The 25,915-nt window shown below is 43.3% G+C and overlaps 1 protein-coding gene across 2 annotated transcripts in view; it reads left to right on the plus strand.

Moving 5' to 3' along the window:
- The first annotated feature begins 4,198 nt into the window (after positions 1–4,198).
- LOC140733086 (uncharacterized) overlaps positions 4,199–25,915 on the plus strand; it is a 139,094-nt gene continuing 117,377 nt past the window's right edge. For both annotated transcript variants that reach the window (XM_073055920.1, XM_073055919.1), the window contains exons 1-4: positions 4,199–4,717; positions 10,759–10,829; positions 14,359–14,478; positions 22,249–22,314. In XM_073055920.1, the coding sequence (XP_072912021.1) occupies positions 4,660–4,717; positions 10,759–10,829; positions 14,359–14,478; positions 22,249–22,314 (315 nt within the window). In that variant the 5' untranslated portion in view covers positions 4,199–4,659. The remainder of the gene's footprint in view (positions 4,718–10,758; positions 10,830–14,358; positions 14,479–22,248; positions 22,315–25,915) is intronic.

Genomic DNA, 25,915 nt, shown 5'->3' on the forward strand with positions numbered 1-25,915 from the left:
GTTTTACAAATCTAGGCCAATAACTCCCAGATCTCTCTCATTTCAGACCTCTACAATCATTCACTATTTAGACTTTATTCTCTTTTATTGCTGCTACCGAGATGGGTAATTTCACATTAAATTCCTTTTGCCTGGTCATATAACCTATCTATAATCTCTTTTAAGCCACAAGTCCTCTTCCCAATATATTTTCCTGTCTCGCTTTGTGCCATCAGCAAATCTGGCAGCCATGCTTTCTGTACATTCATCCAAGTCTTGTTTTAATTCAAAGAAACACACACAAAACGCTGGAGGAACTCAGCAGGCCAGGCAGCATCTCTGGAAATTTCAGTCTGAGACCCTTCTTCAGGACTGGAAAGCAAGGGGAAGACACCAGAAAAAAAAGGTGGGGGGGAGGGGAGGGATGATAGCTAGAAGGTCAGAGGTAAAGCCAGGTGGGTTGGAAAGATAAAGGGCTAGAGAAGAAGGAGTGTGATAGGAGATGATAGTGGACCCAGAGGGAGGTGAAAAGAGGGGAAAAACCAGAATGGGGAATAGAAGAAGAGGAGGGAAAGGGAATTTTTTTTTTACCAGAGCAAGAATTTTATATTCATGGGGGCTATAAGGAATTGCTCCTCCATCCTGAGGGTGGCCTCATCTTGGCACAAGAGGAGGCCATGGTCCGACATGTCGGAATGGAAATGGGAATCGGAATTGAAATGTTTGTGCACCGGGAAGTTACGCTTTTAGCGGATGGAGCGGAGGTGCTGGACGAAGTGGTCCCCCCAATTTACAACAGGTCTCACCAATGTAGTGGAGGCCACCTGAAGAGCACCAGGCGTTGTTCGGATCTGGGTGTCATGGTAAGACTGGTACTTATTACTCACTCCTGATTGCCTTAAGAAGGTGATGAACCACTGCTTGAACTGTTGCAGACCTTTTGGTGCAATTACTCTAAAAGGACTGCTGACGATGTAATTTTTAGATTTAAATGCAGTGTTAATGAATAATTGGTATTCCAATGCACAATTGGCTGCAGTAGTCACAGGACTAAGATTTGCTGTCAAAGTCGCCTGACAAGTATCTACATTTTGTACATACTGCTGCTGGTGGGTGTCAAAGGTGGAGGAAATGAATGTTTAGGATAATTTATGCATTTGTTTAGGCCATTTTGCCCTGAATGTTTTTAAACTTATTTCGAAAGGTTGGTGCTGTAAGTGGAGACTATTACATCACTCCAAAATTATGCTTTGTAGCTGGCAGAGAAGCACTGGGATCTCAGTAGGTGAATCAATTACCATAACATCTGATCTGCACTAATAACTGGTACTTCTGTGGCTGGACAATGATGTATTGTTCTGTGGGGGGGGGGGGGGTTCAGAGTTGGTAATGCCATTGAATATCAGAAACAGGAGGTGGCCACTGCTTGCCGTTTTGTCCCGTGAGTGTTACTGGCCCATGCCCGATTGTTGTCCAAGTGTTACCTTAGGCCTAGGCTGCTTCATTTGGTGAGAAATTGCGAATGGGATTGAACATTCTGCAATCCTTAGTGAAATTCTCCTCCTGACTCTTACAAATGAAGCAATTGGGTCAAAAGTACTTGCTTTATTCCAACAGCAAAAGTAGCATGCAGTAGACAGAGCTATGCTGTCTCAGAGCCAGTAGGTCAGCCATTGGAGTAGTTCCTTTTTGAGTCCCACTGACTCCAATTTTACTTGGCTGGCTTGATGCCACGGGAACAGTCGATCTGGCCTAGTCTCTACAATTTAATTACTTTTGGTGCATATTTGGACGCCAACTTTGTGTTTTGTAGTTGTGGTCCTCACAAAACACAAATCAAGGCATTAATGAAAATAATATTGAGGAATAACTGCCACTTGATCTCACCATTGACAACATCTATGATTACTTTTCATATGATTAAGAGTAAATTATATGGTAATCAGGCAGATTTGTCCTGCTTTTGTGAACACGATATGGAGGAGCAACTTTACGTATTGTCAGATTGTTGGAACAGCTTGGGTAGAAGTCTAGCTAGTTTTGGAGTGCAAGTCTTCAATTCCAAAGCTAAAATGTTTAGTCTTGCAGGCTTTACTCTGCAATTTCTTGATATTACATGGAATTATTCAAATTGGCTAGAGTCCAGCTTCTGTAATGGAGGAGTCTCGGAAGGTAGCCAAGATGGAGCATCTATTCAGTACTTCTTGTTGAACATGTTTGCAAGTGCTTTAGTCTTTCCTTTTATTACTGATTTCCTGGGCCCTACCATCACTGAGGATGAGGATATATTGAAGCCACTGCATCCCATTAGCTCAAGAAAGATCAAGAATCAATCTTATTCGCCATATACATTTACATGAATTAGGAATTTGCTGTGGTATGTTAGGGCATGAAATGCAATGAAAAAGAAACATGAAAAATAAAGAATTATATCAAAAAATAAAGTTAGAGGTTTAAAGTATGAATATGTAATGAAATATGCATAAATATGTAAATACCAGCCTGTATTTACAATGTAAATAATATTATAAAAAGTGGTTTAAAGTGTTTACAGTGACAGGGGTAATAGAGGGGATGATTGATCAGGTTAATGCCTGGGGTTATGAAGCTTTTAAGATGTCTGTTCCATTGTCCTGCACCATTCATGGCTAAGATGGTAGGACTGCAGAGCCTTGAGCTGATTCACTATTTGGGAGATTGCTTATCTTTTCTGCATGCTGTTTTTGCTGTTTGGAGCATGTCATCAATATTGCAACTTAATTCAGGTGGCATCTCAAATCTTAAAACTTCTAATATTGTAGATTATATAATCATTGTGGAATTTGATTACTATTGCTAGATAACATGGAATGCTGTTTTCTGATGGAACTTTCCTTATTATCAATCTTGCTGCCTCACTGCTGGACTCTCCTTACTGATTTCTGAGAATTAATATGCCTAGTTCTCCAATCTGAATCATTCTAGTTAATACAAATCTACTAATTATACAGATTATAGATTCCATGGAAGACTTAAGACTGTTTGAAACAGTGTTAGCAATTGATAAGAAAAACTGGCATGCATGATCAAGGTCATAGCTTGATATTTTCTGACCATTTATGATCCATATGTTTTAATTCCAAATACTATTGCTTCTGTACCAAACTTCAACAAAATTCAGTAATAATCTAATGCTACATACTACAAAAGTGTGTTAGCCTGCACATTTCTCTGCAATGTAAGAATATTTACTAGAACCAAAAGGCTGCAGATGCTGAAGACAGAAACAATTACAGACCAGGCAGTATCTATAGTGAGAGAAAGAATTAACATTTCAGTTCCAGCATTGCCTTATAAGGAAATGCCTGCATTTGGGAAAAATTATAAAATACAGAAAGATAAGTTATTGTGGGATCCAAAAAATTCCAGAAAGGGAAAGGAAGAGTCAAAGAGTTAACATGTGAAGGTAAAAGTAGATTTGAAATTGGCAGGAAAAGTATGGCATTTTCAAGTTCTGTATTAAGTGCAGGAAATGGCATCAATATACCGGAAAAGCAAAGAGGCCTGAAGTGAAACTACATCTTTGGTGTGGAGAAAGTGAGTTGATTTGGAGGAGAAATTGTTTAATATGGCATCAAGTTCTGCCAGACAATTGAGTGTCTGGTGGAGGGGAGCAAAGATTTCTCACACTGTAGTGATGTGGCATGAAGGTATCAAGAACTTGCATGTTAGTAATGAAAATCTACCAGTTGAGAGCAGGAAAATGGAAACTTTCAAGGCAGCAGAGAGCGTTAGAGATGTCCTGAATATAAGGAAGAAGGGAATTGACTGTGATGAAGGGAGTGAAAAGGTAGGAAGTGTGGGGAGGGGGAGAGATGGAAGAGAGAAAAGATGTTTGATGGGACGAGCAGACTGAAACAATAGGCCTACACAAATGGTCCTGCTTGTGGATCGAGGGAAAGAGGAAGAAATGAGCTGCATGGGGTTGGAGGATGATAAGAATGGAGACTGATGGAGGTAAAAAAAATTATGAGTGGTATAGTCAGGGTAAATGCAAACAGGCTTTTTTCCACTGAGGTTGGGTGGGAGTACAGCCAGAGGTCATGGGTTTAGGGTGAAAGGTGAAAAGTTTAAGGGAAACATGAGGGGAAACTTCTTCACTCAAAGGATCATGAGAACGTAGAATGAGCTGCCAGCACAAATGGCATTTCAATGTCAATGTGCTTGGGGGATGGAGGCTGCCATTTTGTGAAGACACTTGATTCTCCATTTTGTGAGCTTGACATGCTGGACTTGATTAGTGTTTTAAAGAAGACACAAAGACCAGGTAATCTGCTGGACTGGAGGTCATTTCCAAATAAGGAGTTGTTTGTGAGGTTTTCTTTGGTTGGCTATAACATGCAGGATTGTGAATGCCTGAGGTGATTCGAGCTCATTGCTGACTGAGAACAAAGAGCCATGAGTCAGCAACTGTCCCTTGATGGGAAGAGCACAGTAGATGGAGGTTGCTTGGACCAGAGCCAATGACCAGGTGCTAAAGGCCAGATACATGACCTGCAGCCAATGACACTGGAATGCGTCATTTGAATTGATAAGACATGGATATAAAAGTGGATGCTTTGTGTGTGCCGGTGGCGGTAACTTCAAAGAATAACCATTGCAGATACAAGCGAGAAGAACCCTGCGTGAAGCACGTGGAGAATGAGTCGGGACCACGAGGAACAAGGAGCGCCTGGCCAGCATAAATTCCTCCACCCGGGTAATACCTTTGCTATTCTTTGACTATCCAGGAGAGTCAGGGGTACATAGCAGGTGTGCGCACAAGGTATTTAGTGTATAAATTCACGTATTAGTTAGTTTGAACAATAAAGGTAATTGTCAGTAAATACAGATCTCTCTGTGCCTCACTCAGAATCGTTGGAAGAGGTAGAAGCGGTATCGCTCTCTCTCTTTTTCCAACAAGATTTACAGCATTTACAGTTTTTGACTCTCCTAGTCACATCTTTTGTCCCATTACCAGCTTTACACTTGTACAATAATCTCTTTGTGCCATTTAGTTTTTTCTTGCCTTTCAGTCTATCAGAGAACCTCCCCTTTGTTTTCTCATCTCCTTCCTCTTTCCCTATCTTAACCGTGTTTATCTCCAATATTTTTCCAGTTCTATGAAAAGTCATCAACCTGAAACATACCCCTTGTAACTCTGACCTGCTCACTTTGGTTCATGGACAGAAAACAAAGATTTCGAGTGGTTAAAGCAAATCATTTCCTAACTAACAGAACACCTAGAAAATAATAACACGATTAGGCAGAGTTGTAAAAAGGGAAATAGTGTTCACAAAATTTCACTTTTGAGGCTATAATAAAAAGTATACATAACATTATGTGGAAGTAAATAGATAAAAGTCTTAAAATTCATTAGAGTTATAGTGCAACTCATTTTTCAATACAAATTAGTTCTCAAAGATGCAGCAGTTCTTATTTTCCCAATATTTGGTAAATTAAGTTTATGGAGCAGAATTGGGAGAAGGCTAGTTTTGATGGCATTAGACTGGAATCTGTTTGGAAAAGGCCCATATCAGGTAACGGGACATCTGGGAAGTAGGGGGACATTGATGCAGAAAATTCAGGCCAGCCTGTTCCTGTTAGTGTGAAGGGCAAAGCTGGCAGGATTAGGAAATCCGAGCTGATGAGGGATTTTGAGGCTCTGGTGACATATGTGACATATGCCACTGGGGCCAAACAAATCCCTTGAGAATAAAGGGTGCAGGACTACACGAAAGAGGAGATCAGGAGGGTAAAAAGGGCATAAGAGACACCAATGCCAGATAAGGAAAAGGAGAACTCTAAGATATTCTGCAATTATATTAAGAGAAAAAATATACCAGTGAGAGTATCTGTTCCCTGGGGAATCTTGTAGAACAAAAGACAATTTTTCCCTTTAGTGACTCTGCTTCAAGGAAAAAAAAATTGCCTGTCTAATCCCTCAGGCAACTGAAATGCTCCGTTCCAGGCACTGTCCTAATAAACTCTTCTGTACCTTCTGCGCAGTGCAGCCCGTCCTCCCTATAGTTTGGCCATTACAGTTATCATAGTTCTACCATTTTACTCATTGTTAAATGTCATTTATCTGGCCTAGGACTATCGTTCTCACTGACAACAATACCACCAATGTTTATGCCATCTGCAAATTTCTGATGAGATTGCGCCAGCAACCAACGGTGACATCCTGCAGACAACTCACAAAACTACTAGATACTCTTCTACTTGTAAATATACTTCTTGTGAACCGTGATCGATCGCAGCCTGTAATTTCCATTTTAAACATGTATTTTTGAGCCGACTAAACAATCTGGCATTTTGCAATTTCCTGGGGGATTTGGCGAGGTTGAGAGAATGTGTAGGGGTGGCCATCGATCTCGAACCTGTGGTTGCCTCCATTACTCTGCGCCGATTAAAGCGTTGAGTAAGATTAGAGTTAACGAGGACGATAGCAGAAAAAGAATGGGTGTTCAGTGCCGCACTGCCTATGTTTGACCGATCTCTCTTTTGCTGCTGCCGGTGAAAGGTGCATGAGTCTTGGGTCCCACGCTGCACAGTTCTATCGCCTCGGCGGCTACTGGCTATGGACATGTTTTTGAGGGACCCTGTGGTTTGATGTTTAATGTCCTTGCTGTGGACTCACTTTGGGGGACATTGCAATTCATACTCCATGTGTTTTTGTTTACTTTTTTTTACTATTTGTGTGATTTAATCGAGGCACTTCAGAGTGGAACTGGTCTAATTTCCAATAAATCCCTCCATTACCTCCCATAGCAGTCTAGGATGCATCCCATCGGGCTTAGGGATTTATCCCTCTAAGCCTACTAAGACATCTAATAACTCCTTTTTAATAATAGTGTAGCAGTTAGCATGACACTATTACAGCTTGGGACATTGGAGTTTGGAATTCAATTCCGGCATCCACTGAACAAAAATTTATGTGCTCTTATCCTGAGCATGTGGGTTTCTTCCAGATGCTCTGGTTTCTTCCAGTTGCTCCAGTTTCCTCCCGTAGTCCAAAGACATACCAGCAAGTAGGTCAATTGGTCATTGCAAATTGTCCTGTGATTAGACTATGTTAAAGAGGTGGGTTGCTGGGTGGTGTGCCTCATTGGCCCAGAAGGGCCTATTGTGTGCTGTATCTCTAAATAAAATAAAGTAAGTAATATTTTTTTCTTTAATTTTACCAATCTTCTTTCCGAATACTCCAGCCACAATGTCCCTTTCCTGAGTGAATACCGATGAAGAGTATTCATCAAGACCTGGGCTACCTCTGACTTCTTGCACAGATTGGCCTTTGCTTTCTAAAGGGCTCTAAATTTTCCCAGGCTACTCTCTTGCCCTCAATATTCTTATAACATGTCTGGGGATTCTTGATCTTCATCACCAGTGGTAGTTCATGGCTTCTCTTTACCCTCCTCATTTCTTTTTAAATTCTCCTCTATCTCCTGCACTCCCTGAGCATTTCCCCTTGTCTTCACAAGCTTTGCAGGTTGTTCCAGCATTTAATTGTCGAACTTGCCCTTGATAAGGATAGCATAGAACACTACAGCACAGGATAGTCCCTTGAAGGCACAATGTTGTGCCGAGCTTTTAACCTACTCTAAGATCAAGCAAACCCTTCCCTCGCACATAGCCCTCCACTTTTCTATCATCCATGTGCTTAGAAGTTTCATAAATGTCCCTAATATATCTGAATCTACCATAACTTCTGGCAGGGTGTTCCACGCATCCACCACTCTCCGTGTAAAAAAAATTTAATAATTACCTCTGACATTCGCCCTATACCTTTCTCCAATCACCTTAAAATTGTGTCCCTTCGTATTATCCATTTCCAGTCTCTCATCGTGCTGTACCTATCTGTCACGCTGGTTCCCATCACCCTGCCACACTAGTTTAAACTCTCCCCATTAGCTCCAGCAAATCTGCCCACAAGGATATTGGTCCCCCTCAAGTTCAGATGTAATGCATCCTTTTTGTACGTTTCAAGCCTTCCCCAAAAGAGATTCCAGTGATTCACAAATCTGAAAGCCTGCCCCTCACACCAATTCCTCGGCCACACATTCATCTGCATGTGATACAGACAGCAATCTAGAGATTACTGTATTTGAGGTCCTGCTTCTTCAGCTTCCTACCTTCTCCCTAATTCTCTCTTCAGAGCGTCATCCATTTTTTTGCCTACAGTACATCATTGTCACCAATATGTACCGCAACTTCTGGCCACTCATCTTCCCCCTTTAGGAAGCTGTGGACCCAATCTGAGACATCCCTGACCCTGGCAGTTGGGCGGGCACGTACCATCTGGGTGTTTCTATCACACCCATAGAATCAGTTGTCTGCTGTCGTATTCTCTATCACCATTGCTCTTCTCTTTTCTGCCCCCTCCACTTCCCCTTCTAAGCCACAGAGCCAGACTCAATGCCAGAGACTTGGTCACTACAGCTTTCCGCTGGCAGGCTGTTCCCCACCCCCCCCCCCCCCCCCCCACCAACAGTATCCAAAGCAGTATACCTGTGATTGGGAGAATGGCCCCAGGGGTACTCTGCACTGTCTCCCTTTTCTCTTTCCCTCTCCTCAAGTCACCCAGCTGCCTGCCTCGTGTAATTCAGGGGTGACTGCCTCCCTGTAGCTCTTATTGATCACCTCTTCATTCTTGTGAACAAGCCACAGGCCATCCACCTGCAGCTCCGCTTCCCTAACACTTCAGATGCTGCGGCTGAAGACACTTCAAGCAGATGTGGTCATCAGATGCCTCCCACAATTGCCACATCACTGCTCTGGAGCCTTCTCACTACGCTAACTAGGCACTAATAGACAAAGAAAGAAACTTACATTAGCCTCCACCTCTTCTCACCAAAGCCTCAGCTCCCCCCACAAACACTAGCCCATTCAACGGCTACGTAGTTAAACCTAACCTTTTACATAGGCTTTATTTAAGTGCTTAATAAAACATGATGTCTCAAACCCGACAAAAAGTTCCTAAAGGCCTTGCTCACTCAAAGGTTCAAGAAGGAAGTACAGAGGTACTTGTGGCAGCTTTGAGCTGCATTCCTAAACCACTGATCTCTATACCTGTCATGTATGTACAGTTTTTAATTCAATCCAGGCCTCTTTCCTTAGCATCCAGGTTGCCTTGCAGTCGCTGCCCTTGGCTTTCGCCCTTATAGAAGCATATTGACCCTAATCTCTCATTATTTCACTTTTAATTAAGCCCCACTTGTTGGATGTAGCTATAAGTAGCTATCTCCTCTCTACATTCGCCTGGTCCAGTATTATGCTCTGAAATTGACTTTCACCTAGTTCAAGATCTCAATTCCTGGAATATTCTCATCCCTTTTCATAACTGTCTTAAAGCTGGCAGGGGTAAAGCAGAAGAATGATAGTGTGTGAATGAGGGAGATTTGAAATAGCAAGCAATTGAGAGGTGGGGATGCATGTTGCAGGCAGAGCACAGGCAAACACAGAGTAATCTATGTTTGGTCTTGTCGACCTACATGAGACCATGTAGAGCGTATCAAATGCAGTAGGTGAGGTGGGAAGAGTGCACGTGAATCACTGCCTCACCTGGGACCTGCAAGTACATTTTGGGACCCTGGTGTAGGATAGTTGTTACACCCCTGCATGTGATTGCAGGTGAAAACCTTGGACAGGGGGAAGAGAGGAGTGGGGAGGAATAAATAAAACAGCAAGTTGTGGAAAGAGTGGTCTCCTTGGAAAGCAGAAGAATCAGGAGAAAAAGTCCTGATTGTTGGTGGGATCTCATTGCAGCTGTTGGAAATGATAAAGTATGATGCACTGGATGTGAAGGTGGATAGGTTGAAGGTTGAGGACCAGGGGAATACTAACTCTGAGCTGCTTGGGTGAAGGATTGGAAATTTGGGAAATGGAGGAAATTTGCTTGAGAATTGCTATAACCACAGGCAAGAGAAAGCAACATTTCATGATACCCTGGCACAGAAACACACATCTTGAAGACAGGTGAAGCAGAGACAGAGAAGCTGAGAAAAGAGGATAGGGTCCTTGCAGGAGGTTAGATGGGAGATCTAGTCAAGGAAGCTGTGGGTATCGATGGGTTTGTGGTAAATATCAGTTGAGAGTTTCCACCCTGAGAAGGAGTCAGAGGAATCCAGAAAACTGAAAGGCAAGTCAGAAATGGCACCAAGTTATTTTGAGGGTGGAGTGAGGTGGAAGTACATAGCAAAGGTAATAAAATTGAGTTCTGTGAGAGTGCAGGAGGTACCACCAATACAGCCATTGTTGTAGTGGAGAGAGTTGGGGATCATGGGTGAAAAATTAGACTTGGAAATTTTTTTGTTGGTAAAGGTACATGGTTTGTCTTGAATTCGTAGAAATCACGAGCAATTGAAAGAGAAATTCAGAGTAAGATCAAGTTCTCACAAGCAGATAACAGTGCTGGTGCAGGGGAACTACTTGAACCTCTCTTCCTTCACTATAGCTGAACAGTAAAAGTGAAAAAGTTCAACATTTATCTGATGGGCACCAATGACACAATAGCCATCCAAGTTCCAATGCTGAGAAATTGCCACAGCTCCTCGTCACCAACGTTTGTAATGGGCGTTCAAGGACTGTTATAAAAAGCAGAGCCAAATTCACTCTCGTGAAATTTGACTCTGGGTGATGTGTTACAGTCAATTTTTAAATTATAAAGCAAATTATTTAATTCAAACTTTGGAAATATTGCTTAATCTACTTACAGTTCTATTATCACTTTTGTAAGAATGTCTTTTTTTAATGATGCAGTGACTTCTGCTAGACGAAACTTCGGATCATTTCATTCATCAAATGTGCAAGAACTTCTGGGAGCCATAAAGGTTTGATTATTGTTTTTACATATTATTACTTTGATGAAGAATTTATTAATTATTTCTCTTTTACCTGAGACTTAATAAGAAGACATACAGACCAGCTAATAGTAACAGGGACATCAAGGAACAGATAGGGAGACAGATTCTGGAACGGTGCAGTAATAACAGGGTTGTTATGATGGGAGATTTTAATTTCCCCAATATTAATTGGCATCTCCCTAGAGCGAGGGGTTTAGATGGGGTGGAGTTTGTTAGGTGTGTTCAGGAAGGTTTCTTGATAATTCTACAAGAGGAGAGGCTGTACTTGATCTGGTATTGGGAAATGAACCTGGACAGGTGTCGGGTCTCTCAGTGGGATAGCATTTTGGAGATAGTGATCACAATTGTATCTCCTCTACCATAGCATTGGAGAGGGATAGGAACAGACAAGTCAGGATAACGTTTAATTGGAGTAAGGGGAAATATGGAGCTATCAGGCAGGAACTTGGAAGCATCAATTGGGAACAGTTGTTCTCAGGGAAATGTACGGCAGAAATGTAGCAAATGTTCAGGGGATATCTGCATGGCGTTCTGCATTGGTACATTCCAATGAGAAGGACAGGACAGTGGCGTACAGGAACTGTGGTCTACATGGCAGTTGAAAATCTAGTCAAGAAGAAAAGAAAAGCTTACGAAAGGTTAAAAAAACTAGGTAATGATAGAGATCTAGAAAATTATAAGGCTAGCACGAAGGAGCTTAAGAATGAAATTAGGAGAGCCAGAAGGGGGCATGAGAAGGCCTTGGTGAGCAGGATTAAGGAAAACCCCAAGGCATTCCACAAGTATGTGAAGAGCAAAAGGATAAGACATGAGAGAATAGGACCAATCAAGTGTGACAGTGGAAAAGTGTGTATGGAACCAGAGGAGGTAGCGGAGGTACTTAATGAATACTTTCCTTCAGTATTCACTACGGAAAAGAACCTTGGCAATTGTAGGGATAACTTACAGTGGACTGAAAAGCTAGGGCATATAGACAGTAAGAAAGAGGATGTGCTGGAGTTTGTTCAGCATCAAGTTGGATGTCACCAGGACTGGACGAGATATAACCCAGGCTACTGTAGGAGGCGAGGGAGGAGATTGCTGAACCTCTGGCGATGATCTTTGTATCATCAATGGGGACGGGAGAGGTTCTGGAGGATTGAAGAGTTGCAGATGTTGTTCCCTTATTCAAGAAAGGGAGTAGAGATAGCCCAGGAAATTATAGACCAGTGAGTCTTACTTCAGTGTTTGGTAAGTTGATGGAGAAGATCCTGAGAGGCATTATGAACATTTGGAGATGGATAATATGATTAGTAATAGTCAGCATGGCTTTGTCAAAGGTAGGTCATGCCTTACGAGCCTGATTGAATTTTTTGAGGATGTGATAAAACACATTAATGAAGGGAGAGCAGTAGATGTAGTGTATATGGATTTCAGCAAGGCATTTGATAAGGTACCCCATGCAAGGCTTATTGAGAAAGTAAGGAGGCATGGGGTCCAAGGGGACCTTGCTTTGTGGATCCAAAACTGGCTTGCCCACAGAAGGCAAAGAGTGGTTGTAGACAGATCATATTCTGCATGGATGTTGGTGACCAGTGGTGTGCCTCAGGGATCTGTTCTGGGACCCTTACTCTTCGTGATTTTTATAAATGACCTGGATGAGGAAGTGGAGTGATGGGTTAGTAAATTTGCTGATGACACAAAGGTTGGAGGTGTGGATAGTGTGGAGGGTTGTCAGAGGTTACAGCGGGACATTAATAGGATGCAAAACTGGGCTGAGAAGTGGCAGATGGAGTTCAACCCAGATAAGTGTGAGGTGGTTCATTTTGGTAGGTCAAATATGATGACAGAATGGTAACAGTATTAATGGTAAGACTCTTAGCAGTGTTGAGAATCAGAGGGATCTTGCGGTCCGAGTCCATAGAACACTCAAAGCTGCTGCGCGGATTGACTACGTGGTTAAGAAGGCGTGCGGTGTATTGGCCTTCATCAACTGTGGGATTGAGTTCAAGAGCCGAGAGGTAATGTTGCAGCTATGCAGGACCCTGGTCAGACCCCACTTGGAGTACTGTGCTCAGTTCTGGTCACCTCACTACAGGAAAATTGTGGAAACTATAGGAAGGGTGCAGAGGAGATTTACAAGGATGTTGCCTGGATTGGGGAGCATGCCTTTTGAGAATAGGTTGAGTGAACTTGGCCTTTTCTCCTTGGAGTGACGGAGAATGAGAGATGACCTGATAGAGGTCTATAAGATGATGAGAGGCATTGATCGTGTGGATAGTCAGAGGTCTTTTTCCCAGGGTTGAAATGGCTAACACAGTTTTAAGGTGCTTGCAGGTAGGTACAGAGGAGATGTCAGGGGTAATTTTTGACGCAGAGAGTGGTGAGTGCGTGGAATGGGCTGCCGGCAACGGTGGTGGAGGCGGATACAATAGGGTCTTTTAAGAGATGCCTGGATAGGTACGTGGAACTTAGAAAAATAGACGACTATGGGTAACCCTAGTTAATTTCTGAATTAAGTACATGTTCGGCACAGCATTATGGGCCGAAGGGCCTGTATTGTGCTGCAGGTTTTCTATGTTTCTGTGACATTGATGCAGGGTGATTGCATGGGAAAATCAGAAAGAATTGCTTTAGAAAAATCCATTTGAATTTTTTTCTCGAGCACATAATGTTTATGTTGAAGTAAGGCTCATGCTAACAGGCCATGAACTGTTGCAAAAAATAAATAAAAACTGCAGATGCTGGAAATTTGAAATAAGAGAGGAAATGCTGGAAATATCCAGCAGGTTGTATAGGATCTAGAAAGAGAGACAGTGTTAATATTTCGGGTTGTTAAATTTTAATTTGGAAAGAAGACACTGAGGCGTGGAGAATGAAATCTCTCCAGTGGATTGTTGTCTGGATAAGTTGTGCAGATCATCTGAGTAGGTGGGTTGAGAGAGGGAAAACAACATCACAGATCTGAATTAGGTTTATTATCACTGACATTGTGAAATTCGTTGTTTTGTGAAGCAGTTCAGTGCAATACATAAAAAATACTTCAAGTTACAAACAGAAATATATAAAAAATAAATAAATAGTGCAAAAAAAACCAGAGAATAAAATATTGAGGTAGCGTTCATGGGTTCATCAATAGATAGTTAGATGATTTGCAACCAAACTGGCTTGTCCTGACCATATTAATTGACTGGAAGGTGTGAATGCTCATTTGCATGATGTCTGAGGTTAATACCACAACTGACACAATGTGGTCACTGACCTTCGCCACTCGTGAGAGATCATTGAACTTTTTGTTGAACTGCACCCAGATCCTTGGAACTCAACCTCTGTGAAAATAGCCTGCTTCATTCTCTTTCAGTCCTTTCATGAACAACTCTCTCATCAAAGCCTTGCATAATTGTAGCAAGCCTTCAGTCCTCTTGTGCTCCATCCCTTTATAATAAAGGCCAACGTACCATTTGCCTTCCTAATTATTTGCTGCACACTTATGTTAAGTTTGTTTTGTTCCATTTAGGCAGGGAATTATGTTCCCCCTGCTTTGCCATTCGAGTTGCCCAAGTTCCATTATAATAATAATGGAAATATTCCAAGCTTTGGCGAAGAGATGAGGAGAAAGCATTTTCTTCTGGAGGAGGTAAGGTTTCTTGCCATAGACAAAAATTGTATTTGTTTTCTCATTCGGAGGAGATGAAGTTGGAGCAGGCCAGGGGAATGGAGAAGTCAAAGCGGTTCACATCACAGTGGCAACTGGAGATGAAAAGGTTGAGAGGGTTAAAAAAAAAGGGAGTGTTGGAGATGTGAGAAGGGGTTATCAGTTGGTGGTGAGGACTCATCACCAAAGAAATAAGTGGTGAGGCAACAGAAGGGCTCCATGTTAGAGCGGACTCAGCATGCATTGGGGTGTTAGCACAGTAGTGTAAAGGTGAGTTCTTTGTTCAGCACCAGAGAGAGGGAGATCAGAGGTGATGATGAAGACTCTGCAGCGGTTTGAGCTGGGACAAGGACTGAGGTCAGAAGAGAGAGGACAGTAATGGGAGGTGGAGGCAGGGGAGGTGAGATGAGGTAGGAAGTGGAGAGATCCTTAGACTTCCACTCTCAACTGTCCTATTGGTGAAGGTGCAGTCCCCAGAAAATAAAGTTGAAGACCTTAGGGCAGGAGTGCAGTACCAGAGGGATATCAGGGACTGCTGTGAACTTCGCTTCACAGAAACATAGCTCACACCTACCAGTTCAGACACAGTGCTACAGCTCAATGGCTTCACTATTCTTTGCAAAGACAGGACCGCTCAAGCTATTAAAGTCAAAGGAGGTGGAGAATGCTTTATGATTAACTCATTGTGGTGCACAAACATGGCAGTCTGTCTCAATTTGCTCACCCAACCTGGAGCGTCAAGTGGTCATATGTCCATTTATCTGTCGAGCGAGTTTTCCACCACCTTCCTGGTACATTCCACCTCAGGCCAGCATCAGGCAGGCACAGGAGGAACTGAGCTACATAATCAGCAGGCACAGAACCACACATCCTGAATCCTTCCCTGTCATTGAGAAGAGTTTCAATCAGGCCAGCTTGAAGAAAAGTTTCTGAACAACTACCACCAATGTATCAGAGGATCCAACACACTTGACCACTGTTAGTACCACCATCAGTAACACTTGTTGTGCCATCCCACATCCACACTTTAGAAAGTCCGGTCACCTAGCTGTACTTCTGCTCCCAGAGTACAGGCAGAGACTAAAGACTGCAACACCAGTGGTGAGGACGTAGAAGATATGGTCAAGGGAGCCGGAGGAATACAGGACTACTTTGAGTAGGCGGCCTTGCACTGGAGCTATATGGCGTTGAGGCGCGTCCCCTGGGTGGTGGATGGGGGATCCCTCGTGTGAGGGGTGCACCGGATAATGTGGAAGAAGGTGCCGGGAACCAACATAGCCTAGGAGAAGGAACTCCGATTCCAAACCCGGGTAGGTAGGACTCGTTAGCCTTGGATGGCAGCCTATCTAGGAGAGGGTAAACTCTGATTTCAAACCCGGGCAGGTGGAGCTCATTAGCATGGAAATGCCCTCGCCTAGGGGAAGGTGACCCCAACAGAAAACCCCTGGTCCTCCAGGTTGGGGGTTGTGCAATGGGCTAACAATCCGTTCACGTAAAACAAGCAATTGTTACAGAAACCGTCAACAGATTGTCAACCACTAACCCAGATCTCGGGAAAAGCAGGGCCCCATTCAGGAGGCTGATGACGCGCTGCAACCAAACCCGTCAGGAAGCTGCCGGGCTGACAACCCTCCTTCACCCGAGGAAAACCATAATGGAGGTTCCAAAGCTGCTCTCACAGAAGAAATCTATCCTAATCGGAACATGGAATGTGAGATCGCTTTGGGAGACAGGTAGGTGCACACAGGCAGTGAAGGAAATGAACCGATACCACCTCACACTCCTGGGCATGTGCGAAGCAAGGTGGAATACTTTTGGTGAGACCAAACTGCAGGTGGGAGAAACTCTGCTCTATTCCGGCAAAGAAAAAGAGGAAGACCCGCATGAGGCTGGTGCGGCCCTGATGTTGTCCAAAGAAGCAGCCAGAAGTTTGATAGAATGGGAACCGGTGTCTGACCGTATCATCACAGCCAGGTTCGAGTCCAGATTCCAGAAGGTATCCATTATCCTGTGCTACGCCCCAACTAACAATGCAGAGGAAGAAGAAAAAGATCTCTTCTACACCCAGCTTCAAGCAGTAGTTGGAAAGGTACCTAAGCAAGATATGTTGATCGTCATGGGAGATCTGAATGTCAAAGTAGGCAGCGATAACACTGGCAGGGAGAGAGAGATGGGCGGAATGGTTTGGGGAATATGAATGAAAATGGAGAACTCCTTACCGACTTCTGTGCCTTCAACGAACTGACCATTGGAGGTACCCTCTTTCCCCACCGACGCTGCCACAAGATAACCTGGGTCTCACCTGACCATCAAACAGAGAACCAGATTGATCACGTCATAGTCCACCAGCGCTGGAGAAGTTCATTGCAAGATGTGAGAGCCAAAAGAGGAGCAGATATTGGATCTGACCGCCATTTGGTTGTTGCATAGCTGAAGATGAAGCTGTCAGCCAAGAAGAAGCAACAGAACACGCGAATAAAGTTTGATGTTAGAAAACTACAGACGGAAGAGAACAAGAAAGATTTCCACATCGCCTTGCAAAACTGCTTTGGGGCTCTTCAAGTAGAGGAACAAGATGAGAGAACAGCGGAACACGCTTGGATTACCTTCAAGCAGGCCACTGTAGGAGCCTGCAAAGAAGTACTGGGAAGACCACCAGTCAACAGTAAACCTTGGATCAGGGACGAGACATGGTAGAAGGTGGAGGAGAGGAAAAAGCTCAGACAGGAGTTGAATCAGGCCAGAACCTGGCAACAGAATCAAATTGCCACCAACAGGTACAGCGTGAGGACCAAGGAGGTGAAGAAACAGCTCAGAAAAGACAAGAGGTCATACTTCAATGAAATAGCAGAGCAAGCAGAAACAGCGGCCAGTAAAGAGGACCTCAGGGCACTCTACACGACAACTAAACTTTTGAGAGGGAAGAAAAGCAATTTCAACAGACCTGTTAGAGACAAGACAGGCCATCTGCTCACTTCGGTTGAAGATCAGCTGGCAAGATGGAAGGAACACTTCCAGGAAGTATTGAATAGACCACCACCACAGAACCCAGCTGACCTGGAGCCTGGAGACCCACTCAACATCAATATAGGTGAAATCACCAAGCAAGAAATTCGAAAAGCCCTGAAAAGCCTGAAGAACGGCAAGGCTGCTGGAGAAGCCAACCTTCCTGCAGAAGCATTGAAAGAGGGTGGAGAGGTTATGGTGGACCATTTGCATATACTGCTGAATTTGATATGGAGAACAGGAGAGATCCCATCAGATTGGAAGAAGGGCCTCCTTGTGAAGCTGCCAAAATCTGGAGATCTTTCACTGTGTGGCAAGTGGAGGGGGATCACCTTGTTGTCCATTCCTAGCAAAGTTCTCACCAGGGTCATCTTGGAGCAGATGAAAGACGCCATTGACCAGAGACTTAGAGATGAGCAGGCAGGGTTCAGGAAAGAGAGATCATGCATTGACCAGATAGCTACACTTAGGGTCATTGTGGAGCAGACAATAGAATGGCAAACTCCACTATATGTGTGTTTTATTGATTTTGAGAAGGCATTTGACAGCCTGGACAGAAAGTCAATGTGGAGCATCTTACGACACTATGGTGTACCGGAAGAGATGGTGAATATCATCAAGCAGCTTTATGATGGCTTCTCATGCAGGGTCATCCACGATGGGAGACTGTCCGACGAGTTCCTGGTCACTGCTGGAGTCAGACAGGGATGCCTGCTGTCACCTCTACTTTTTCTTGTGGTACTCAACTGGGCTACAAGAACAGCCTACGCTGGCTCAGAGAGAGGCATCCAGTGGACGTTAACAGGGAAATTGGAAGACCTGGCATTTGCAGATGATCTCGCTCTTCTCTCACACCGGCTTCAAGATATACAGAAGGAAGTAGATTCCTTGAGAGAGACCTCACAGCGAGTAGGCCTTAAGATCAGTCAGGAGAAGACCAAAGTTCTACGCATTAATAGCAAACAAGAGGAGCCATTACGAATTGAAGGACAAATAATTGAAGATGTAGACAAATTCACCTACCTCGAAAGCAAAATCAGTAAATCAGGAGGTACAGATGAGGACATCAGAGCAAGGATCGGAAAAGCCCAACATGCCTTCACAACCCTGCGACCTGTTTGGAGATCTACGGCCATCTCTGTCAAAACTGAGCTCCATATATTCAGCTCCAATGTGAAAGCCATCCTGCTATATGGATCCGAAACATGGAGAATCACTAACACCAGCTGCAACAAGATCCAGACCTTTCTCAACAAATGCCTCCGGCAGATCCTCCGCCTCAAGTGGTACGACAGAGTGTCAAACCTAGACCTATGGAAGAGAGCAAACCAAGAGCCCATTGTATTCCAGATAAGGAGGAAGTGGAGATGGGTCAGCCACACCTTGAGGAAGAGCCAGTCGAATGTCACTCGACAATCACTCGAATGGAACCCACAAAGGAAGAGAAGAAGAGGTCGCCCAAAGCAAACCTGGAGGCGTAGGCTTTTGGATGAACTGAAAGCCTCCGGCCAAACTTGGGAGACTGCAAAAACATCTGCTAGAGATCGCAGGAAGTGGAGGACTTTTGTTGAGGCCCTATGCTCCATAAGGAGTGAAAAGGATTAAACTTGAGTAGGTGGACTGGGTAACATTCAGGGATTCATCTTCGAGACTGAGTGAATATGCCATGGTTGTCACGGACTTCATCAAAACCCGTGTGGATGAGTGTGTGCCTTCGAGAACCTGGACATACCCAAATCAAAAGCCCTGGATGAGCCAGGAGATTTGCAGTCTGCTGAGGGCTAGATATTGCCATTCAAGGCCGGGGATCCAGATCCATATCAGAAATCCAGGTACAACCTACTGAAGGCTACCGTAAGAGTGAAAAAACAATTTCGATTCAGGTTACAGATAGAATTGGATGCACATCAGCTCTGGCAGGGTTTGCAGGCCATTACTTTCTAACGTGAAACCTTCCATCATGAATGGCAGTAATGTTTCACTCCCAGATGAGCTCAATGCCTTTTAAGCACACTTTGAAAGGGAGAATAAAACTACATCTGTGAAGATACTGCGGTATCTGGGGACCCTGTGATCTCTGCCTTGTAGGCTGATGCCAGAACATCTTTCAAGAGGGTGAACCCTCGTAAGGTATCCGGCCCCTGATGGTGTAACTGGTGGGGCTCTGAAAACCTGTACCGACTGGTGGGTATGTTCAGGGATATCTTAAATCTCCCACTGCTGCATTTGGAGGTCCCTGCATGCTTCAAAAGGGCAACAATCATACCAGTGCCAAAAAGGGCAGTATGAGCTGCCTCAATGACTATTGCCCAGTGGCACTCACATCTATTGTGATTGGTCATGTGAGAGGTTGGTCATGGCTAGAATCATCTTCTGCCTACGCTGCAATTTGCCTATTTCCATTATAGATCTATAGTGGATTCAATCTCACTGGCTCTCCACTCGGCCTTGGATCACCTGGACAACAGTAATACTTAAGTTAAGCTGCTGTTTATTGACTACAGCTTAGCGTTCAACACTATGGTGCCTCTAATCAAGGACCTCCAAAATCTGGGCCCCTAGACCTCCCACTGCAACAACATCCTTGACTTCCTCAATGGGAGACCACGGTCTGTGTGGATCAGAAACAACATGGCTTCCTCGCTGATAATGAACGCTGGTGCACCAGAAGCTCGCTGCTCTACTGTCTCTACACTCACGACTGTGTGGCTAGGCACAGCTCAAACATCATCTGTAAACTTGCTACTGACACAACTATTGTTGGAAAATTTCAGATTCTGAAATCTGAGGACAACTACATACACCCATGAGGAGGTGTACAGGAGTGAGAAAGATCAGCTGGTTGAGTGGTGTCGCAGCAACAAACTTGAACTTAATATCAGTAAGATCAAGGAATTGAAGGGTAAGTCGAGGAAACACACACCAGTCCTTATCAAAGGATCAGAAGTGGAAAGGGTGAGTAATTTCAAGTTCCTGGGTGTCAACATTTCTGAGGATCTATCCCGGGCCCAACATATCGATACAGTTACGAAGAAGGTACATACGACAGTGGCTATATTTCATTAGGAGTCTGAGGAGAATTGGCATGCCACCAAAGACTCGCAGATTTCTACAGATGTACCGTGGAGAGCATTCTAACTGGTTGCATCACCACCTGGTATGGAGGGGCCACTGCACAGGATCAGGATGAGCTGCAGAAAATTGTAAATAATTGCAGAAAATAGCTCCATCATGGGCTCTTGTCGTTTCAGCATTCAGGGCACCTTCAAAAAGTGATGCCAGAAATGGCGGCGTCCATCATTCAGGACCCTCATCACTCAGGGCATGTCCTCTTCTCATTGCTACCATCAAAGAGGAGGTACACGAGCCTGAAGACACACACTCAATGTTTCAGGAACAGCTTCTTCCTCTCTGCCATCAGATGTCTGAATGGACACTAACCCCATGAACAGTTCCTCACTACTTTTTTCTCTCGATTTGCAATACTTATTTATTTTTTAAGATAAGCTTTTTGTAATTTATAATCTTTATAACTATCTATTTCAATATATTGCTGCCACAAAGCAACACATTTCATGACGTATGTCAGTGATATTAAACCTGATTCTGAGAAATCTCGGGGGGAGGAAGAGGGAAGGAGGGAGTAGTGTGAGGCCAGAATGCATTTTTGTTTTGTTCTGTTACATTTCTGGATGTTGATTTTAGGGATCAATGGTAATTCCTTTGAATGTAAAGGGTAGGGGGTTATTCAAGATCTTGGAGATTTTTATTGCCTGGCACAAATGTTACTTGCCGTTTATCATTCCATGTATAACTGTTCTGGGTTCATCACCAGCAGACATAAGCTACTTTATTATTTGAAAAGTTGCAAATGGAATTGCATGTTGTGCAATCAATAGCCATCATGATATTTGAAGAAGCAGCTGAAGTTATTTGAGCTTTGAGGACAAAGCATGCAGTAAAGTCCTGGGTTTGAGATAATTTTCCTTGTATAACCACAGACATCTTCTTTTGTACAAGCTACAACTGTAGCCATTGAAGACCTTTCCACCAATTCTTAATGACTACTCTTCACCAGTTCTCTTGCTGGTATAGCTAGAAAACAGTTGCTTGATGTCAAATGCATGTATTCTTGTCTATCCTCTTTTGATCAAATATATAATTGGTTCTGCAGCACACTTTTCCTGGTAGAACCCAAACTGAGCACTGATTCTTGTGTTGTTCAATAGTACTGACCTTTTCCATCATTTTGATAATAAACTATAAAGATAGATTGAATTTGTTTTGCTTTGTGGACCAGATGAATGGTCTCAACCTGAAACATGGACTGTCCAGTTCCTTCATTGATGCAGACTGACCTCCTGAGTTCCTCCAGCATTTTGCCTGTTGCTTCAATAATCAGAGGGCTCTGAATTAAGGCAAAAAGTAAGAAGATACGGGATGAATTTTTTTTTGCAGCAATTGGTTATGATCTGAATACACAGTCTTAAGAGTGAAGTGTAGGGTCAGAAACAATTTGAATAACTTATAAAAGGGAACTAGATAAACATACAGGAAATAATTTGAAAAACGAGGTGAGGGGCAGGAAGTTTATAATTTAGATAGCACTTACAAAGAAACACCACAGGTCTAAGGACGAAACGTCCATCTCCCCCACTGTGAGTTGGAGGTGGGGTTTGGGGGCATGGATGGTACTTTGTGAATTGCTCTGATTTTTTTTTAATGATCTATTTCACTTTGATGTAGGAGACAACGTTTATTAACCATGGTGCTTTCGGCAGTACTTTGAAAGAGGCTCTGAATGTTGCCCAGGTGAGCTTCCAGCAACATTGACTAGAATATTCACTTGGTCATAGAATAGAGAGGCTAGTGCTGGAGGGGTGTTTCTCTGTAGAAAGATCTTTGACCAGTGATGCTTAACAAGGGTAATCAATGTTGGGATCTCTGCTTTATTTATAAATGAACTGTGGTCTGATTAGTTACTTTGCAAACAAAATAAAAAAGGGAGCATTGTGGATAATAAAGAAGTTTGGGAAACATGCCAAGATTTAGGATTGTTTAATGTCATATCGAGGACACAAGTATAAAGGAGAATGAAATAATTGTTGCACCATATCCGATGCAGCGCAAAAAATACAAAGGATAATAATTTAAAAACTATAAACATAAATTTATTAAATTATAAATTTATATTGTTTCCTGATTGGTCAGGGCATCAAAGGATATAGTGGGAAGGCAGGTGTACTGTATGGGGTTGAATGGGATCCAGGATCAGCCATGATGAAATGGTGGAGCAGACTTGATGGGCTGAATGGCCTAATTCTGCTCCTATGTCTTATGGTCTTTAATACATAAGATAGCTTATATACATACATTGATTGGAAATAATTTGAAAGATGTGTAACTCAGGTGGTTGATGATTGGGCTGAGTTGTTCTCCGATCTTGGGAATTTACTTGCCAGTGTTTCATCAGCATGCGAGGAGATGTCGCCAGTGAGCTGTTGGTTGTGGTTTGTCCTCCAACTCAGGAAAAAGAATGGATTTTAATATCACCAATATACGTCATGGAATTTGTGGTTTTGCAGCAGCAGCACAATACATAGTAATAAAAACTTCAAGTTACAATAAGAAGTGTATAATTGTAGCAGGTCCATGTCCTTGCCTAGGCAGGAGTTGATTCTAGCCATGATCAATCTCTCAAAGCACTTCATCACAACAGACGTGAGTGCCACTGGGCAATAGTCATTGAGGCTGCTCACCCTACTCTTTCTTGGGCACTGGTATGATTGTCGCCCTTTTGAAGCAGACGGGAATCTCCTACTGCAACAGTGAGAGACTGAAGGCATTCTTGAACACAGCCATACCAGGAACACCATCAGGGCCTGAGGCCATGCGAGGGTTCACTCTCTTATAGAGTCATAGAAAAGTACAGCACAGAAACAGGCCCTTTGGCCCATCTGGTCCATGCCAAACTATTTAAACTGCTTACTCCCATCGACCTGCACCAGCACCATAGCCCTCCATACCTCACCAGCCATGTACCTATCCAAACTTCTCCTAAACATTGAAATTGAGATTGCATGCAGCTCTTGTGCTGGCAGCTCATTCCACACTCTCACAACCCTCTGAGTGAAGAAGTTTCCCCTCGTGTTTCCCTTAAACTTTTCACCTTTCATCCTTAACCCATGACCTCTAGTTTTAGCTCCACCCAACCTCAGTGGAAAAAGCCTGCTTGCATTTACCCTATCTGTATTCCTCATAATTTTGTATACCTCTGTCAAATCACCCCTCAATCTTCTATGTTCCAAGAAATAAAGTCTTAACCTGTTCAATCTTTCTTTATAACTCAGGTCCTCCAGACGTGGCAACATCTTTGTAAATTTTCTCTGTACTCCCTCAACATTATTTACATCCTTACTGAAAGTAGGTGACCAAAACTGCACCCAATACTCCAAATGATGCCTCACCAACATCTTATACAACTTCAGCATAACATCCCATCTCCTGTACTCAATACTTTGATTTATGAAGGCCAATGTGCCAAAAGCTTTCTTTATGACCCTATCTACCTCTTGATAAATGTGCTGAGGTCTTTTTCATAAGAGTCACCATTCATCTTATCTGTGCACTAAGGTGTGAGTTTTTGCAATTTGGGAGGTTGAATGCAAGAAGTAACTGGCAAGCCCCGTGGGAGCACTGATGTGCAGAGGAAACTTGGGATACAGGTCCAAAGCTTCCTGAAAGTGAGGACACGAGCGAAGGGGGTGAGTCACTGAGTCGAAAAGCAGGGAAGTTACGTTGCACATTTGATTCGGTCACGTTGGAGTTTTGTGTACAGTTATATTTACAATGCTGTAGAAAGGATTCGGAGCCTTTTGAGACGGTGCAGAAGAGGTTCACCAGAATGTTGGCTGCTTTGGAATGTCTTCGCTATGAGGAGGGGCTGGGAAACCTCGGATTGTTTACACCGGAGCACTGGAGGCTGAGAGGCAACCTGATCGAAGTACTGTACTCTGCACATATTTATAGCTAAGACCTTTGCGCAGTACTGAATTTGTCAATCTGGAGCCGAGAGCAAGTTTGTAAATCTGGCGGGAGCAAAGGATGTTGGGAATGGTGAGGGTGGAGCGCCAGGGGAAGGGTGTGGGACAGGTGGCGGAGAAGGAGTGTCAGGGTGGAGGGGGTGGTGTGGGTGCAGGCACACCCAGCCCCGAGACACCAGGCGAGGTCATTTGATTCCAAATGATCATTGTTGATCATTACAGCATGTCTCTTTGGTGCTTCCCACTCCCTCCCCTTTCCCTTTTCCCAACCATGATTCGCCTCTCCCTGCCCTCTTCCCACTCTCAGTCCACAACAGAGACCCATATCAGAATCAGGTTTAACATCATTCACAGATGTCATGTTTTTTTTTGCGGCAGCAGTACAATGCAATACATAAAATTATTACAGTACTATGCAAAAGTCTTAGACACCCTACTTGTATCTATGTTCCTAAGACTTATGCACAGTACTGTATATAAAACTGAGCAACACAGACATTGTAGATAGTCTATTTTTTCCCCAGGTTGGAAATATCAAATACTGGGATGCATAGGTTTAAGATGAGAAAGGGTTTAAAGGTGATTTTTTTTTTAACACAATGGCAGGTACCTGGAAAGCAACATTTAAGAGGAAATTTAAACACCACATGAACTGGGCAGGGAATTGAGAGGTGAAAACCACATGCAGGTAGAGGAAATTAGCTTATATTTGCCGCATGGTCAGCACAGAGATGCCGGGCAAAGGTTTTGTTTCTGTGCTCTCTTATTCTCTGCTCAGATACACAAGCTGCAGAAATGACCTGATACTGTTGGGTTGTTAGTTCTCCATTCCAAAACTTCCACACCATCTACAAATTCTACTTTCCCTCCAAGAGCTGTGAGCAGCTTATTGCCATTACATTTTGCGTTCATGTTTCTAGGATTTTTTTCTGTTTGAATCGCAGCCAACCTAACTTCCATCAATAGTCGTGTGGTGACAGCATCTCAAATGAGTTTTCCTTTCTCATACACAGCTAGCACAGACTTGATCACTTGATGGAATTTATACTGTCAGCCTTCCAGCTTAATACTGTCTGAAGTGACACAACAAACCACCCAATTGTCAATAATTGCTATGAAGTGTACTGAAAAGAACATCTTGTTTTCTGCATAATGACCACAGAATGTTCCACTGAAATACTTCTGAATAACTTACACAATTATAATGTTGTGTACAGTAAACTCCCACGTCTAGTAGTATGAATGTAGTCTGCTAATCCGTTTGAGATAATAGTTGAGTGTTAAATATTGAGCAGAACACTAGGATGATATGCCCTGCTTTTCTTTGAAATAATGCCTTGAGAACGTATGTCCAAGAAGGTTAAGACGAG

Source organism: Hemitrygon akajei, chromosome 9 (genome assembly GCF_048418815.1).
Source record: "Hemitrygon akajei chromosome 9, sHemAka1.3, whole genome shotgun sequence".
NCBI classification, from domain to species: Eukaryota; Metazoa; Chordata; class Chondrichthyes; order Myliobatiformes; family Dasyatidae; genus Hemitrygon; species Hemitrygon akajei.